This window comes from Aphelocoma coerulescens, chromosome 7 (genome assembly GCF_041296385.1).
Source record: "Aphelocoma coerulescens isolate FSJ_1873_10779 chromosome 7, UR_Acoe_1.0, whole genome shotgun sequence".
NCBI classification, from domain to species: Eukaryota; Metazoa; Chordata; class Aves; order Passeriformes; family Corvidae; genus Aphelocoma; species Aphelocoma coerulescens.
The window spans coordinates 18,056,988-18,074,822 of record NC_091021.1 but is presented as its reverse complement, the minus strand read 5'-3'; the positions used below and the strand labels follow the sequence as shown (position 1 = coordinate 18,074,822).

Below are 17,835 nucleotides of genomic sequence, written 5' to 3'. Positions count from 1 at the left end.
ATAAATAGTTTTGTCTCTGTTTCCAGAAACAAGATGGTATTAGCAGACAAATGATTAAATATAATAATCCGGACATGTTTGCCACATTCAAGTGTGTAGAGGGGCTAGAACAGCGATTCTTTCTTAGTCATGCAAATTACTTGAATCCAAAATAAAATTGCCAGTGTTGCTGGGGCTGCATCAATGTTTAAAAGTGGATTCCTTTTCTTTCACTTTTTCCAATGGTTTTTACTTTTGTTTGATACAGATAAAACCCTTTCATCTATAGCATTTACATTAAGAATTTAGTAATATATGTGCTATAGAATTGGAGAAAAATACTGGCCTCCTAAAGGATTTTTACCTCCTTTCTCCCTCTTTCCCCTTTTCTTTTTTTTTTTTTGTTCTTGTTATATGTATGGCTCCAAGGTTTGTCTCTTGGTGCTTGGTACACTATTGCTATGTTATAGGAGAATCTTCACAGTTCAGTCTGAGATAGTTTTTCAGGGGTGGGTCACATTCTGCTGACAGGTATCATGTGCCTTGTCTTCTAGCAAATGATCCGTTTGGAATCTCATCCTAACTGATATTTGCTCTTTGGGGATGGATGAAAAACCACAACGTGTTCTATAAAGCTCAAATTGGCCTTATCAAGCAAAACATCTGCTAGATGTGTGAGTGACTTGTGACAGCAGGAGACATCAGCGCCAGCCTCCCCAACAGAAGACAGTGCTATTAATGGAAGCTATTATGGAAGAACTCTGGCAAGAATTTTTTTTCCAAACAGCTACAAAAATTTAAAGAAAAAATATGTTGTTATGGTAACAGCTATTTGAAAAATACTGTAACAATAGGCAATTTAATATCAAACTACCAAGCTGTTAGTTTGACTATTTGGTTTTCTTTTTAAGCAGTTTATTTACAGAAATCCCCTCCCTTTCCCTTATGCAGTTACACATGTGAGCGTGCAGACACTCACACTTGTAAGTACGGTAAGGCACCATCTGCAAAGAATTAGTGTTTGTAAAATTTTGGTCTTGGAGCTGCAAAATTCCAGATACTGCAGGTTTTTGCACACCATTAGAACATCCAGTTTTATATGGGCTCAGTCCATCCTCCACATGGCAATAAACCACATTTTGTAGCATCTCCAGTATGCACTTCTGGCACAAAGAGTTGTTCCTGTGCTCCTGTTGCTTCATGGAATGTGGCTAGTCAATTTGTGGCTACCACAGCTACTCCCTGGAAAAATGCAGTATTGCATCTCTGTGTTCTGGAAATCAGCACTCCCTCCCACTACTGGGAAAAGAGGGTTCCAAAACAGTTTTTGGAGTTAAAGCATCATACAACATATCTTTCCAAAGCTGTCCAAAGTATTTTACACTTTACACATTTTTAGAAAATTTCCTCTGAACAAGCACAAGTTTCTGTGTGCACTAGCTTCAACATCTTACTTTGAATAGGAACATGTAATCCTCACTCAGATAAAGCCTCTTTTGAAGTTAGTGCATAACATACTGGGTACTGGCTGGAAGGTCTGGCTGCTTGATTTTTCATACTGATGTATGTACGGTGATAATAGGAAAGAGCTGGAGGACACCGCCTCCTCTTCCTCTTAGAGCTGTGCTTTCAGACAGGATGTTTACAAAAAAACAGACAAACAGTACACATTTCTGTACATGTCTCAGGTGAACAAACCTTGGAGCTTTAAATTTCCTCCAAAATACATCATGGAGGATCAAGTTACACTGTGTTAAGTACTGCATGGGAATTGTGAACATCCTATTTCTTAATATGGAGATGAGACTTTAGAAATGTGAAACTTGCATTTTGTTTCACTGCTTTCAATCTCTCTGAGGTGTATAATGATCTGCCCCTACAGAGAATCACATTTCAATGAGAGTAACTAGCATGTTTGATCTAAAAACATTACAAATAGAGGGGTGTGGTGATAGAGATTTTGGCTTCTATTTGTTTTGCCGTAACTGGGAATTTTGCAGTCATGTTGTTTTCTAAATAGACAAATATTTTTATTGTCAATATAAAAATTTAGTTATGTTCATGTGCAGTAAAAGCCATGGGAAATACTAGATAACAAAAATCCACTACAGCTTATTTTGCATCATTTTCCAAAAGAGAAAGTGAGTTATTTGTTCTCAGTGACAATCCAAATTCAGCAACAATGTGCTCCATAGGTCCTACCGACACTCATCTGCATATATGGGAATGCATTTGGAAACTGAATGCAAGTGGTGGTATTTTCTAACCTCCCCCCCACAAAATCCCTTGAGCATTTCAGACATTCCACTCAAAATGATTTTTTAATGTGGAACCTACTTACCACATTTGTTTTACATTACAAAATGCTGTATAGGTTGTTTACATATGGAAAAGTCAGTGGAGAGAAATTTCTGTAACTGTTCAGAAAGAAAGATTGCAACATTACTGTAACAAGGACAATTACGGACAGACACAGGTAATAGCTGTTTAGAAAATGTTAGGAGCATTATTGTGGATAATAGACATTCTTCTCTTAGCATTGCCCTTGCCCAAGTTTAATTTTCCATTGGTGGTGTCCACCTAGATTGCTTAAGACAGCTGTAGTCTTCTCATTTACATTAAGGTAACAAAGAGTTGACTGCTGAGTTGTCCCAGGTGGAGTTCATCTGTACAAAGGTCCAAAACTATGAGGGAATACCTAAAATGTCAGATATGTCCAGTATCTACTGCTGCAGCAAATTATCACCTCTTCCAGGTCACAAAGGTCAAAATAATTTCCAGCTCTATTTTTCTAAAAGCCATTTTCATCTAATCTGTCCTTTACAAATGGTAAATTTAATGAGAACTTCAGGAATAATTCAAACTAAAATTAAGAAAAACTACCTAGATATATATGTGTTAAATTCAAATATATTTTAGTAAGCAACAACGTGGCCACTATTAAACTAGTTCTCAAATACTATTGAAATAATAAGTATGCTCGCAAAGGAAACCTACTTTCTTTTAAAGTGACTGCATGCATTATTCCAGCTTCTTCTGATAATAGCACATTTAATACTGAGGCCAAGATGCAATTTTTTGTTGGAAGGTGTTACATTGCACCTGTATGCTTACACTCACCTAGGAGTTCCAATCCACTAAATTAATCCAGCCTGAAGTTCAGGAGGGCTGCTGCTGGCTTGGCCTCCACAGCATTCTTCTTGCTGGCTTTGTGGAGCAGTTGGGAGCAAATCAGGTGAGAGAGGGAGCAGGGGAAAGGAAGAGGCCTGTCTCTAAAGAGACACTGGATTAGACTGGAGTGAATAGCTGACGTCCTCTGTAATTATACACACATTGAACCCTTTATAGTTGACTTAAGTTACTTCAAACTGCACTGGTCTGGCCCTCCATACTGATTAAAAGCAGCATCTATTTACCTTAACAATAAATGTGGAGATTAGTAAAAATTCACTTGATCACAATAAGAAGACAGATAATTAAAGGGCAATGCAAGCCAGATTGGAATGTAAGGGCCTGAAACAGCATATTAGGAAGCATGGGCTGCTTTTGTGTATGTGTAGTTAAGGATTGCAGAAATCCCTTCAAGTAGACTGTTTTTGTAGCAGTACTTAAAGTAGAGGAAGGCCAGAACATGTCCTGAGGAGATTGGCCCAGCAACACTCCTGGGCAAAGTGACAAATACAAAGCTTTGGAAAAGGAAAAGGACTTTAAAGCACAATGTGACTAAATGGACAATCTCTACAAAATTTTTGAAAGAGGCCTCCAGAACTTTTATTCTTCTTTGATGTCTCCTCCATGATAAAAAACAAGTTTAAGGTAAGCAGGACACACTGCTGATTCTATGGGTTAAGCTCTTGATAGCGTAGGGTCTACAAGAAAGGGAAGAACTGGGTTTAGTATGTGACAGACTCAAGAGAAATGGTCTTCTCTCAACATAAATGCTCTTCTTTATGTGGGATCTCCTTTGGGAAAGGGGGAGGACAGCTCTTATTCCTATTGAAACTATCATTTGGTTTTACATGGTTGATATTTTGTTTTACTAATCCTTTCTAGCAAGAAAGCAAGCAGCTGATAACTAAATAAGTGAATACTATCAATCCTATATGGACAACTTTGAAAATCAGGAATGGCTGTATCCACGTTTTGTAGTAAAAGAGCTGTATCTCTTGATGGAACTTAACACCCATCCCTTGTTTCTTTTCTTTGCACTGATACTGAGGAGCTCTATGCTTACATCCTTGCAGAAAATTATGGGACAAAACAGTGACTTATGACAAGCATTGCAGCAATTTCCAGAGACCAGATTGTAGCTGAAACACAAATAATAATTGGAATCTTAAATTAATAACATTCTCTCTCATATGATATTCCAAAATAAATCTCCAGCTGAACCAAGACTTACAGATGTGTTGGCTTTTTTTCTAACAAACACTGTCACCAGTTACACTGGTCCCATTAAAGTCTCATTTTAAAGAATGGCTCAGTTAGTTCACATGTGTGGGGTTTTGTTTCTCAGCAGTTTCAATTTGGAGCATGTCAGAACTGTTTAACACCAAGCCAAAGATTCATTAAGTCACTTGGTATGTATAGAGAAGACTAATTTTGGAGTGCTAAGTATCAAGGTGAATAAGCTTAGCAAAAGGGTAAGGAAAATGCAAGAAACAGAGGGCATCTGTTCAATGAATAGCAAATCATGGTCCTGTTCCGTCTGAACTGAATCTCTGTCCCCCATACAAATTGGTGGCAAGTGCAAAGTCACCAGTCTCTCCCAACCCTTCACTCTGGGGTTGCCAGGAGCTAGGAGGAATTTTCCAGGTGTGAGAGGTTCCCTGGGTCTTCAGAAAGGAGGCAAAGACAGACCCAAGGCCTACAGGGTACCAGCTCTGGCTTTCATAGCAGCTGATATTTTGTAATTTCTTAGTTGTAGAATGGTTAGAATAATCATCCGTGGTGGAGGAGACTGCACCTACCCTGTCCCTCCATCAGCTGGCACATCCCAGCCTGCTTTCCACTCCTTAGCTGTCTTGGAACTTCCAGGGATTGTGGTTCTGTGTCCCTGCTGTCATTAAAAGGCTACAATAATCTAACCAAACACTTTGTTGAATATATGTGTAAGCCACTGCTTTCATCCTTGTGTTGCGTATGCACAGCAGATTAGTGTCTTCTTTAGGAAGTAGTCAGGGATCTCTTTGTTTCCTTCTTTCAGGTACAAGGTGAATTAATTAATTTGGAAACCAGCAAATCCACCCCTCCCTTTTTCCCCCACAAATCTGAATTCCTCCAGCCTACATCTCTTGACAATAAAGAGATAAAGCTCAGATGCCCTACATGACGAAGAACTGAGACTGTTTCTTTGCATTTAAGTTTTTCTAAATAAATTGCTTTTGTTGTTTAAAGCTGTGATGAATGGAGACACAGGGCCAGGTTGGTCGCTGGAACAGTACAATGGATGTAAGAAGGTTTTTTTCTCTGCCATATAAATCATTCACATTGTTTAAGGTACATTGATCAATCTAATGGCTTGTAATAGGCTCCTAATTGCCACTAGGAAAGTATTGCAAGCTTGCATCTGAACGTGAAATGGTTCATGATCTGAGCTGAAATTCACCTTAAGCCTGAGTTCCAGTAATTACAGAACACAGAAAGAGCATAATGAACGGCTCCCCTTCTTTCCTTGCCCTAATCCCAGGACAGGGTGAGGGGGGAGAAGGGAACACAGGAATGGGGGTTTGGCATATTTTCCTCTGCCAAACCAGCAATTCATTAAATGGCAAAAGCTGCAGGAGGATTTATTGGTCATTGTGGACCGAAGGGAACTTTGTAATGTCAATCATCCTGCCTATTACGCTGCCACATATCTCTATCTGTAGATAGACAGCTTGCTTAATCACAATCAACATTCTGAGTCACGCCTGGCTAAAAACGTGGTATGAAAAGCTAGGAGGGTACCGGAAGCGGGATGCTAGGAGAAATGTGGGGACAGGAGTCCTCCGCGGTGAGGCTGCTCCGGTGAGGCACCCGGCCGTTCCCCTGCTCGCCCGCCCGGTGCTGCCGCTTCCCCGCGCCCCGACCGGCGCCGCCGGGGGAGCCGCGGGGCGGAGGAGCCGAACGGGCCGGGGCGGGCCGGGCGCTGCCAGAGACCGCCGAGCTCGCCGTCCCGGCCGCCGCTGCCCTGCTCACCGCACACACCTCATTACCGAGTCAGCAGAGCTGCTTTAATGGACTTGGGTGGAAAGGCGGTTTCACGCTCTATAAACGTTGGGTGCAAGCGTTTACTAATTAAACTCTTTCTATTTAGAAACACCTGCGTTTTAAGAAAGCTTTCTGAACGCTAGCACTGGCTGAATTTCCAACCTGCTGCAGTCTGAGCTTGTCATGCCTAACCTATGCATCGTAACAGCACTGGAAAGCATGTGAACCAAGAGGTAAAATCCTCGTACAATGCTCTTCGCACAGTGTTCCTCAGACTTTCCTACCAAGGCAGAAAACAAATCTATGATGCTGTTGAATAATCTCCCAATAATTGTAGTAATTAAAATCATCATCCAGTCTGCAGTCACCTTCCTTCCTTTGACACTAGTCTTCCCTTGAATTGTTAACGTGTCTCCGGCTGAGATAAACAGAACAAGGGAGCTTTAAAATACACGGTCCAAATAAATTTAGCGGAAGAGAATTAATTCCACAGACACGCTTTTGACTGCGTTCAGTAGGCGACAGGATTTCTGAAACTATTGTGTAGATTTTTTAAACACAGGGTAATATGGGTCTCCCTGCTACTCCTAAATAGTGTCACCTTAAAGATCGAGGAAAAGATGAAAGCCCAGCCTGATGCTCCACCTCGGGGCTCAGTGTGCAGGGGGCAGGAGGAGAGGGGAGTGCACCATGTAACAAACATCATATGAAAGATCAAGCAGAAATTGTGGGAGAGTGCCATAATTTTCATTTAATTTCCATGATCTATTTGATCCCAGTGTTCATCCCCTTTTTATTAGCTATAAAAGATTTCCGTCTAATCAAAAGCTGCACTTCTTCTTTACCCACAAATTAAAAACTCTACAGTGGAAAGAATTCAGTGGACTCAACAGGCACCAAGGTCTGTATTTAAACACTATCTCTATATATCCTTCCCTCTTGTAGTATCTAGTCTTGGGCAGAATAGTGGGGAAGCCTTTTCCTAACTGAAGTTATTAATTTATCACCAGGTACCCCTCTGAGTTGCTCTGATAATCAATGCTGGTTTCTAGACCACGTAAATGAAGAGTGTAATTGAGGGGGGGAGGGGGTTTCGCACGGAAGAACTGTTGCTAAAAAAAAAAAAAAAATCTGGCAGGACGCAATCATTTATCTCGGCAATGAGCAGTTTGCCTGTTTCCTGCCCACATCCCTTCTGGTTGGCAGAAAATTAGGCTGCTTCTCTTAAACTTGGAAGGGTTTGCCCCTTCCCACCCGTAACACCCTTGGGTAAAACTCCGTGCCCCTCCTAGGAAGCAGGGGAGATTGTACAGCAACCTTATATTTAACTGCTGCTAAATCGATTTATTTGGAAAATATTTGGCAGCTCTTTCCCAGAGCTCTTTTTGAACAGACGAGCCATTTCATCTGATGCTCTTGAATATAAACCCAGGAGCTTCCCAACCATCTGTAATGAACGAATTGTTTCCCAGCTCTACCTCCTAAAGACAGCAACTTTAGTAGTTGCACAGATCAAAAGACACTCGTAGAGAGAAGATGGCAAACAATATTGTTCAAAGGAAGTGAACTGTTGCATTTAATTAGGCTATTCTTTATTAGTATTCATATTGAGATTTTCTTTTTTTTTTTTTTTTAGATTTATGTTGATTTAACTGTAATGTATTTATGATGTAAATATATTCCAAGATGAAAACGTCACGGATCAATTGTAAAGGACCCGGATACATAATTTTAAAAAATCAGTTTCAGTTTATATGAGGTTCTCACCCCACTTTCGCTTCTTAGTCAGATTTGTTTATGCAGAATCGACATTTAATAGTGCTAATTGCACTCCAGTTAAATTGCCCTGATTGCAGAAAGGGAAGCAATTTTCGTGCTCTCTGTCTGGGTTTGGAAGAAATTGTTTTATATTCACCTCTTTATAAAGAAGTGGAGATAAGGCACCGAGCCTTTGCACAAATTGCACTTATGGGCTGACTGGCAGCATTCAGGCTCTATAATAGAGCATTATTTGGCCGTTTTGAATAATGTAAAGCATTTGCTGAAAGCTATTCTCCTGAAAATTGCTTTAACTTTTAAAAGGGTGATGATTCACTCCAAACCAGGCCTTTGTTACATTGTCATTATCCCCCCAAATGTTTTAACAGTCAGCTCAACACTTTAGCATAACACATTGATCTTTGTTTAAAAACTCGATTTTTGGAGTATGAAAAAAATCTGTCAGAAAATACTTGACCCCCTAAAGATTTTAGCAGCGTTCCCCCTTTCGCCGCCATTCGCTCAGCCTTTCCACCGCCTGCCTCGTTCCTGCGGGTTTTAGTTACTTTTCCGACTACAAAGGGGCGAAGAGATGGATGTGCGGCAGGCAGAGCCACCCGCCAGTCTTCAGGCACAGCAGAATCCCCACTTTGCTGTGGGAGCGCAAGCGGGCAGCGGATGCCTTTACTCGCTGATGTAGAGGCAACATTTTTAAACGTCACGCTCTCGATCTGCCTTCCAGCCGTATTTTATTGATGACTTTCCACAAGATGAGAGGAAAGACCCTCTCCCCCCGCCGCCCTGGGGTTGGCCAGAAGCGCCGCGCTGCCACTTGACGACCACCACGGCAGGCTCCTGGGAAGGGAAAGAGCGGGTTCCCCCCCCGGAGAAAAGGAGGAAGGAAAGAAGGAAGGAGGGAAGGAAGGAGTCACCTGTTGGGCGACGGCTCCCGGGTGCCCCTGTCGGACTCCTTGCCTCACCCGCGGGGCTTATGTCGCTCCCCCCGCCACCGCCTTTCTGCCGCCTCCACCCGCCGAGCGCTACAGCCCCCCTGGGTACAGCCGCCGCTCAGGATCTGCTCCGGGCAGACCTTTCGAAGGAAGGGTTTGCCATGCACTACCCGGACCCCTGCGCCGGCTGCGAGTCAATGTGGAAAGAATTAAGCGCAGAACAGTATTTTCTCCTACTGCCCCGACTTTGTTTAATATGCGGCAACAAAAAGGCGAGCGCCCTTTGAAAATAGCCTTAGACGTTTAAATAAAAGATAATCTCCAGGGACATCCTTCCTAGCGTGGCAGTCGTCCTGCAGATTGCATAACACAATGTAGAAGAAAACGCAATGCCCACCTTATTTAAGCACACACATACAAAAAAAAAAAAAAATATATATATATATATATATAAAAACATTTAAAGGAAAGCGAAATCATAATCTCAAATTCCCGGTTTTTCCATCTTGCTCCTCAGGGATGCCTATTTTGCATCTGCTAGAAGGTTTTACACTGGATGGCTGAGGCGGCACCGAGAAGAAGGAAATATTGACTGAAACGCAGAGCAAGGGCCCGGCGTTGCTTGAACGCACTCATCATATTTCTGGTTCAGAATTGTACTCAGCTGCACTGGGAACGGCAAAAAGGAAGGGGAAAAGCTCCTGTTCCCATTCTCACAGAGCCGACCGCGATGATGAAAAGTTGCACGCCTATTGATCTTCCGCGGGCACAGTACGGGCAAGCTCTAGCCAATTACTTAAGAAGCCTCCAATAATTACAAATCAAAGGGACTAGCTCGCAAGACATTGAGGAGCCGAGGTTTGGACTTACATTTCGCACATGCAGAGAGCAGGTAAAGTCTCTGTCGCTCACTGGGTGCGTGGAGTGTGCACAGTGCAGAGGCCACAGGCAAGTGCTAGGGAGGCTTATTCCAGCAGCGCCCTAGCACTGCTAGGAGGGAGCAAGCCTTCTGCCATTAGCAGCACTGCTTCCACGGGAGTATATGAGGCTTGAAAAACGTGCTGCAGGCTGCGAATTTGACTTTCAAAGTGTTTTGCTTTGCTGGCGATTACTCTGTAAAATAATATCCTCTATCTTAAGAGACAGGATGTCAAATGCCCCTCGTCCCCTCTCCCGCCCTGGTACGAGAGCAAAGGGATGCCTGGCGGTTCCCTGCCTTTAGAATTTTTTGGCACTTTATATAACCACAAAGCCTCCTCAGTTCCTTTTGCAATGAAAGTAAGAAATACGTTGTGCACGAAATCACTTCTAGCATTTAGTAATGAAAACAAACAAAAAAAAATTTAACGTGTTTTCCCAGAATGTCATTAGGTGCTGTTAGGTTATTTGTATCCAACACGGACAGCTCCCAAACGGCCAGAAAAGGAGGCAAAGGGCCTGTTGAATAAAGGCGACACAGGTATGGTTTACGGGTCGCGAGGATCGCAGGTGACTACACCAGCAGCGGGGGCATCGGACGCCTCCTGCACAGTTTACAGGCGACGGCGGAGCGGCGTCAGGCGTGACACCAGCCCTCCGCCGGCGCTGACCTCGCTCTCGACTCCTGCCCTCTGCGGCTCTCCCCGCTTCCCCGGCGGGCAGGCGGCGCGGGGGCGGCGGGAGTCGCGGCCCGGCGGGAGGCGCGGCCCGGGGCGCGGGGCCGGCGGTAATTGCGGCGCGGCCGCCGCCGTCGCGGGCCGGAGCGGGGAGTTTTCTCTCCGCGCGCTGACTGGCACGCGCCCCGCGCCCCGGCGCCGGCACCTCCGCGCAGCCTGATTGGCTGCCGAGCCGCTCCGGGCCGCTCCGCCCGGGCCCTCATTGGGCGAGCGCCGCCGCCAGCGGTACTTCAAAGCGGGCGCTGCCCGCACTTAGGCAGAGTTTGGCCCCGCCGCGCCGGAGTGTCCTTAGTGCCGCCGGGCAGCGCGGGGCGCTCACCGAGCGCCGTCCCCTCCGCCCCACCGCCCAGCCCACGGACGTGCTATGGCTACGTCTATCCTCGGGGTAAGTCGCACCGCGCGCTTCCTCGCGGCTTCCCCCTGGAAAAGCTGTCGTTGCCGCCGCAAGGCTGCCCCTTGCGCAAATCGCGTGGACCCGCGGATGGGAGGTGATCCCGGCCCGCCTCGGGGGATTTCATTGCGGGCTGCCCATCGGGTCGTTCCCAAAGAGTTTAGCCTGAAAACTCGTTGGGCCGGAGAGAAGCCGCGCTGCTTCTTCTTTCTTTTGTTTTGCTGTTGGTTTGGTTTGGGATTTTTTTGTTTGTTTTTTTTAACTAGAACTACGCTCGGTTTCCAAAGATTTTCGCCGGCCCGGCGTTGCGCGAGGCGACGGTAGGAAGGCTCCGCACACTGTTCGCCTTGCTGCCATCTCTTTTTTTCCGTCGCTCCTGTACGGTTGCTCGAGGAGACGCCGCATTTCGTCCCCACGGGATTTTTGGTTTAACGGCGGTACGCTCGAGCAGCCCTCTCGGAACACGCGTGTCGCTTGTCTCCGTCGGGACCCGCTTGCGATGTAAATCTCTCGAGCGATCAGACCGGTCCCCGGCGGAAAACGAGTTGTGCCGAGAGTGGCAGGGCTGGAGCCTTCCTCCAAAATAAGAGAAAACTTTTCCGCGGTACCGTTCGTTGAGCCGCGGTTCTACCCACGCTGCCGTGTCCCCGCGGGAGCCTGGCGAGGTGGCAAGGGCTAGGCTGACGGGCCGGCTTTGTCTCTTCCCGCAGGAAGAGCCGAGATTTGGAACGACTCCCCTGGCCATGCTGGCCGCTACCTGCAACAAAATCGGCAACACTAGTCCCCTGACCACCCTGCCCGAGTCTAGCGCCTTCGCCAAAGGGGGCTTCCACCCCTGGAAACGCTCCACCTCCAGCTGCAACCTGGGCTCCAGCCTCTCGGGCTTCACGGTGGCCACGAGCAGGGGCTCCAACGGACTGGCCAGTGGCACGGGCACCGCCAACAGCGCCTTCTGCCTGGCTTCCACCTCGCCCACTTCCTCAGCCTTCAGCAGCGACTACGGCGGCCTCTTCTCCAACTCGGCGGCGGCGGCGGGCGTGTCCCCGCAGGAGCCCGGCGGGCAGTCGGCCTTCATCTCCAAAGTGCACAGCTCGGCGGCCGAGAGCCTCTACCCGCGGGTGGGCATGGCACACCCCTACGAGTCCTGGTACAAGTCGGGCTTCCACTCCACGCTCTCGGCGGGCGAGGTGGCCAACGGAGCGGCCTCCTCCTGGTGGGATGTGCACACCAACCCGAGCTCCTGGCTTGAGGTGCAGAACCCGGCGGGGGGGCTGCAGAGCTCGCTGCACTCGGGCGCCCCCCAGGCCTCGCTGCACTCCCAACTGGGCACCTACAACCCCGACTTCAGCTCCCTCACCCACTCCGCCTTCAGCTCCACCGGCCTGGGCTCCACGGCCGCCTCGCACCTGCTCTCCACCAGCCAGCACCTGCTTACCCAGGAGGGCTTCAAGCCCGTGCTGCCCTCCTACACGGACTCCAGCGCGGCGGTGGCGGCGGCCAGCGCCATGATCTCGGGCGCCGCCGCCGCGGCCGCCGGGGGCGGCTCGGCCCGCTCCGCCCGCCGCTACTCGGGCCGCGCCACCTGCGACTGCCCCAACTGCCAGGAGGCCGAGCGGCTGGGGCCGGCGGGGGCCAGCCTGCGGCGCAAGGGGCTGCACAGCTGCCACATCCCCGGCTGCGGCAAGGTGTACGGCAAGACCTCGCACCTGAAGGCGCACCTGCGCTGGCACACGGGCGAGCGGCCCTTCGTCTGCAACTGGCTCTTCTGCGGGAAGCGCTTCACCCGCTCCGACGAGCTGCAGCGGCACCTGCGGACTCACACGGGCGAGAAGCGCTTCGCCTGTCCCGTCTGCAACAAGCGCTTCATGCGCAGCGACCACCTGAGCAAACACATCAAAACGCACAACGGGGGCGGCGGGGGCAAAAAGGGCAGCGACAGCGACACGGACGCCAGCAACCTGGAAACGCCGCGCTCCGAGTCCCCCGACCTCATCCTGCACGAGGGGGTGGGCGCCGCCGCCCGCGGACCGGGCAAGGAACCTACCGCGGGGCCCGGCGACTCCTAGGGGCAGCGCCGCCGGAGCCGCTCGGACTGTGCCCCGCGCCGGCCGGAGGGACGCGAGCCGCCCCGCCGCCCACGGCGCCCCGGGCCGCAGCGGGGGCGGGCCGGCGGACGGCGGGGCCAGAGAGGCGCGGCCCCGTCCCGCCCGGCCAGTGGGTACCGAGTGACACTTTCTTCCGTTTCCCTTTTCTCTTTCTGTTGGAAGGCAAGCATCCTAAGAGAGGCTTAAGGTGAGAAATACAGCTGCAACTCTGAGACGGTCCCTCTGTATCTCATAAACATCTGTATAAATAGGGTTCAAAAAAGAAGAAAAACAGAAAAAAAAAAAAAAGAAAACCAGATCGTGTTCCCTTATTTTTCTTGTAAATGTTGATCTGATAGGGGGTTTGGGGATTTTTTTTTTTTTAATTGGTGAATTCCTGAAATTCAGGGAGGTTTTGGGGTTCTGATTAATTTTTTTTAATTTTAAATTTCTGATGCACTTTGTGGAAGTCAGTATATATGTAAAAGATATTTAAAATGTTGAGTTAACACTTCACTCAAACACACATAAGTTAAGGTCTCTTAAAGAAATTAAATGCGTTTATCTGTATGGAAAAAATCTTGACATATTTTCATTTTGGTATTATTAAAGGACTCTGAACAATATACTCACGGGTTTGTTCTTCTTCGTGTCCCCTCCTTCCCCCCGCCCAGTCCTCGCAGGGGTCACTTTTTCAGTGGGAGCCCTCGCACCCCTTTCCATCGTTCTTACAGTCACTGTGATTAAAAATACAGCCAGCAATTATAGCTGGGAGGGGATGGGACCGGCCCCCGAGCCGGGCGCACTGAACCACTCTGCTCGCTCTTTTCAAACCGCCTTTGCTTTGGTTTACTTAAAAAAAAATATCAACCCCCCCCCAAAAAAAAAACCAAACAAATTTTAACCGAGTCTGAGCCCTGCTACAGCTGGGAACCATGCTGAGACCTAAGCGTCTTTGGTGAAACCGTCCCCAAAATCGAGTGAAGGCAAACTGTGCTGAGGAACTATTTATTTAATTTTAAAAGCCTTCAGCGCCACAAGGCTGCCTAGGCTGGGAGGTGATCTCGGGGGAATAAATCGCTAGAGTCAATACTCCGGAAAAGACATTTCATGCCTAAATGAAAATCTTGTTAAATGTTATTAATTTTGACTTAGAGCACACAGCAGCCCCCTGTGCCTTGTATTCCCTTATTAGGGATTCATGTCTTATCAAATATCTAATTAATCTCCTAGACATCATTTGTTCTGGCCAACTTTATCTCAGCTGGTCCACGGGGAAAACTCCGAATATTCTCGGTGACAAAGCTCCCTTGAAGATCCTTTTAATTGTCCAAATTAACTGCACCAAATTTGCATGTCAAACGGTAAAGGGCAACCTAAGATAAAATGTAAACGTTTTAAAAGCCCCAAACTAAGCACTTGATTTGATAACTAGGCTTTTTAATGTTATGGAAGACAACTGCTCCTTTCCTTTTCAAAGACAGTTGATCTATGCAAATAGTGAATTGGAAATGCTTATGTCCCCATGCAGTCAAATGGTCCTTGCATGTTATTTGAATATCAGTGGCTCTGCTATTGAAAAGGTTCAAGGATGCTCTCTGACTTCTTTGTGATTACTCAGTGCAGCGTCTTATTCTGAAGAAAAAAACTCAGGAATAATTAAAGGCTGGGCTAAGGCCTGGGAACACATTTGGGACAGGAATCTCATTTAGACAGGCTCTTTCAAAATAAGGCACAGTTAAATTGACCAGAAGGCAATTATTGAAATGAAAATTATTTTCACTCCCTTTGTCTCCTGACCACCAACCTAACAGCCACAGTATTTTTTAAAGGCAAATTGTTAAATGAGATAATTGTGTTATTAAAAAAAAAAAAAAAAAAGAAAAAAAAAAAGAAGAGGGTGAGGAAAAAAAAGTTAATTTACTCTGCCCGGTACAGATTGGATGAATACAAATATTTTAATCCTCCATAAAACGGGGAATGCTAATAGCATCGGGAAACGGATTCTGCTGTCGACCACCAACTGGAATAAAGACGTTGCGTTAAAGAAAATACATCTGCCGTGAATACTAATAACCGCGTCCCACCTCCTCCGCGCCACTGTTGCACAAAAGCGGCCGGGCAGTGCCGACACCGCCTGTGCCCTGGGGCGGCGGCGGGAGCCCGGCGGGCCGTTCCCCGGCCCGGGGGAAGGGAGCCTCCCGGGAGAGGCACCTCGCATCCCAGCTGCCGACAGCACCTTCCCCGGGAGCCGCTCCGGAATTTTCCTGGCCAAAAGCATCCCGGCAAGGTGTCTCTCCTCCCGCCCCCGGGCGGGTGCCGTCAGGTTTCCCCGCGGGCAAGGGAGGGGAGCGGGCGCGGGGGACGCGCTCGGGCGGCGGTAACACACAGAGCGGGCCGGCGGCGGGACCCGGCTCTCCTCCCTGCCGGGCGGCCTGGGGGCTGCGCAGGAATGCACCCACGCGGGGTGCCGGGCAGAAGTCAGCTTTGTTTTCGATTTATAATAAAACACATCAAAGGACACCATCCAGGTCCAGTTGCTGCCAGGCCGGGGTTACAATTCTCAGCTCAGTGATCAAGGACCTCTTTGCATTGCCTTTGCCCCTTCGGGTCAGAAAACGTCCATCACTTACAGACTCCCCAGAAACGAGGAAAGGAGCATCTCTGGGCCGCAGAGCCGGTTTGTTTAACCGAGAAAACAGAAAGCGTGTCACCTTTTTAAAAAATAAATGACACCATTCTTTCGTAAATGTTGGAGATAATTATATGGTCTGGGGAACTTCTACACAAAAATACCTAACGAACAAACGGTGTGAGAACCGAGAAATAAATCTGATTTCGGTCTTTGAATCACCTCTTTAGTAGTTCACCTCTTTAGTAAGAGGACGCTAACCCGAGAGCGGGAGAGCACCGGGAACAAGAGGGGTGCCCTCCCGGGCTCTGGCGGGAAGGGAGGCACAGGGGAAGCCGGGCTCCCCGCCGCCTTGGCCCCGCTCGCCCCGGGCTTGCTCGTGAGCTGAGCCTAGCTCCCATTTACATCCTGTTCCAGCTATTGCTGCCCATTCCCACACCTCGCGGACAGCAACTTCAACCCGGCTCCGCGAAGCCGTTAAAACACGGCAAACAACCAACCAGCCACAGCAACCACCACAGACGGGAGAGAAGGTAAAATGCCAGGAAAAAATTATCTACTACATGTCATTTGATCGCCAGGTCGCCCGTCCGCAGGAAGCGTGTCCCTTGCCCCCTGCGGCGAGTTACAGACCCGGCGGCTCGTTTTACACTTAAAAGGTAACATTAATGTTTTTGTTCTAATGAGATAATATATAAACACCCGATCTCGTGCCCGGACAGATTCTTAATTGAGTCTTTCAATTCAAATGGAAACTTTATCGGCGGGAGCTGTAATTTATTTGCAGCCGTTATCTGTTCGCCAGGATCCTCTCCCACCCTTTCAAAACGCAGATGAAGGGAAACTAACAGACAGCCCGCCCCTTTGAGTAATTGGTGCGCTAAGTGTTTATTTTAAGTAAGAATAATTTAGCTACAAATTTCCTCAAGGAATAACATCCTTCACACATTACAAAAAGGAGAGCAGAACAAGCCTGAGCCCGCACACCGGGACGCTCCCGGCGCTGCCCCGCGCGGGCTGCACGGCGGCTGCCGGGCGCCACCTAGAGGCGCTCCCGCGGCGGCCGCGGGCTGGGGGCGCGGCCGGGGCGGCCGCGGGGGCGGCGGCGCTGCGCGGGCCGGGCCGCGGCGAGGAGCCGGCAGCGGGAGCGCGGGGGACCGTGGCGGCTGGGGCGGGACGGGGGCGCGGCGCGGCAGGGCCCCGGGGAGCGGGCGGGCTAGCGCGAACTTCTCCGGGAGACGGTGGAGGTGAGGCGGGCCCTCCGCAACCGCGCGCACACCCGCCCCGGGGCAGCCGGCCCGGCCTCGGCGCTCCCTGAACCCCCGCCCGGAGGGGCGGCCGGGCCCTCGACGGTCACCGCTCCGCAACCTCCGCGCGGCCCCGCGGGACGGGTCCGCACCTGCGGCCGGGCGCGGCTCCCGGCGGGCATCCGCCGGCGGGCTCCGGGCGCGGCTCTGCCGCCGCCGCCGCCTCGGCGCCGCTGTTGTTCCACAAACGCGCGGCAGCGCTGCTCCCGAGATGTGCTAATTGGTACCTGGCTGGCAGGGCGCGGGGTCCCTGTCCGCTCCCCGGCACAAAGTAGGCTGCTAGAAAATTTGAAACTGCCTTTCAGCCTAAAGCTGCCTTACCTGAATGTCATAATTACAGTAATTATGTACATCCAAATTACATGCTAATTAAATTAGAATCAAATCGTTCTAAATCGAAATCAAATGAGGTAGCGAGAATTAATCAATGACAACATAAATAGAGAGCTTCCTTCAGGGATATTTATTGTACCGATCCGAGCAGCAGCCCCATCTGGGAGTCACCCGTCTATTTGCTTTCGGAGTAGCAATAATTTATTGCTCAGCGTTAATTCTAAGCCACGGGTCCGGCGGGGCGGCACGCCTGAAAAACGGCCCGGGACCCCTCGCCCGAAGCTCCCCGCCGCCCCTGCCCACCCCGAGAGCCGCCCGACGGACCCGGCTAGCCTGCCCCGTTCCGACGCAGCCCCAGCCGCCGGGCCAAGCAGCAGGAGAGCACCCGGCAGAGCTGCCCGCCCGCCCCCGGAGCGCCGCCGGGCCCCGCTCCGGCGCCGGGGAGTCCCTGCCAGGGGCCCTGCCCTCCCCGCCAGGCTGAGGGAACCATCTCACGGCGCCGCGGCCCCCACCGCCCAGCCCCGCAGAGGGTTAACCCTATTCCGCGGCTTTTA

General features: G+C 49.3%; 1 protein-coding gene across 3 annotated transcripts; it reads left to right on the top strand.

The window, feature by feature from the left end:
• The first annotated feature begins 10,807 nt into the window (after positions 1-10,807).
• SP9 (Sp9 transcription factor) lies at positions 10,808-13,042 on the top strand. 3 transcript variants are annotated; one of them, XM_069021514.1, is made up of 3 exons: positions 10,808-10,919; positions 11,192-11,245; positions 11,636-13,042. In XM_069021514.1, exons 1-3 carry the CDS (start codon positions 10,899-10,901, stop codon positions 12,989-12,991), a joined length of 1,431 nt encoding a protein of 476 aa, XP_068877615.1. In that variant the 5' UTR covers positions 10,808-10,898; the 3' UTR covers positions 12,992-13,042. The 3 variants fall into 3 exon arrangements, with proteins under 3 accessions (XP_068877615.1, XP_068877613.1, XP_068877616.1); XM_069021512.1 differs by having other exon boundaries at positions 11,192-11,362; XM_069021515.1 differs by lacking the exon at positions 11,192-11,245.
• Positions 13,043-17,835: the final 4,793 nt, after the last annotated feature.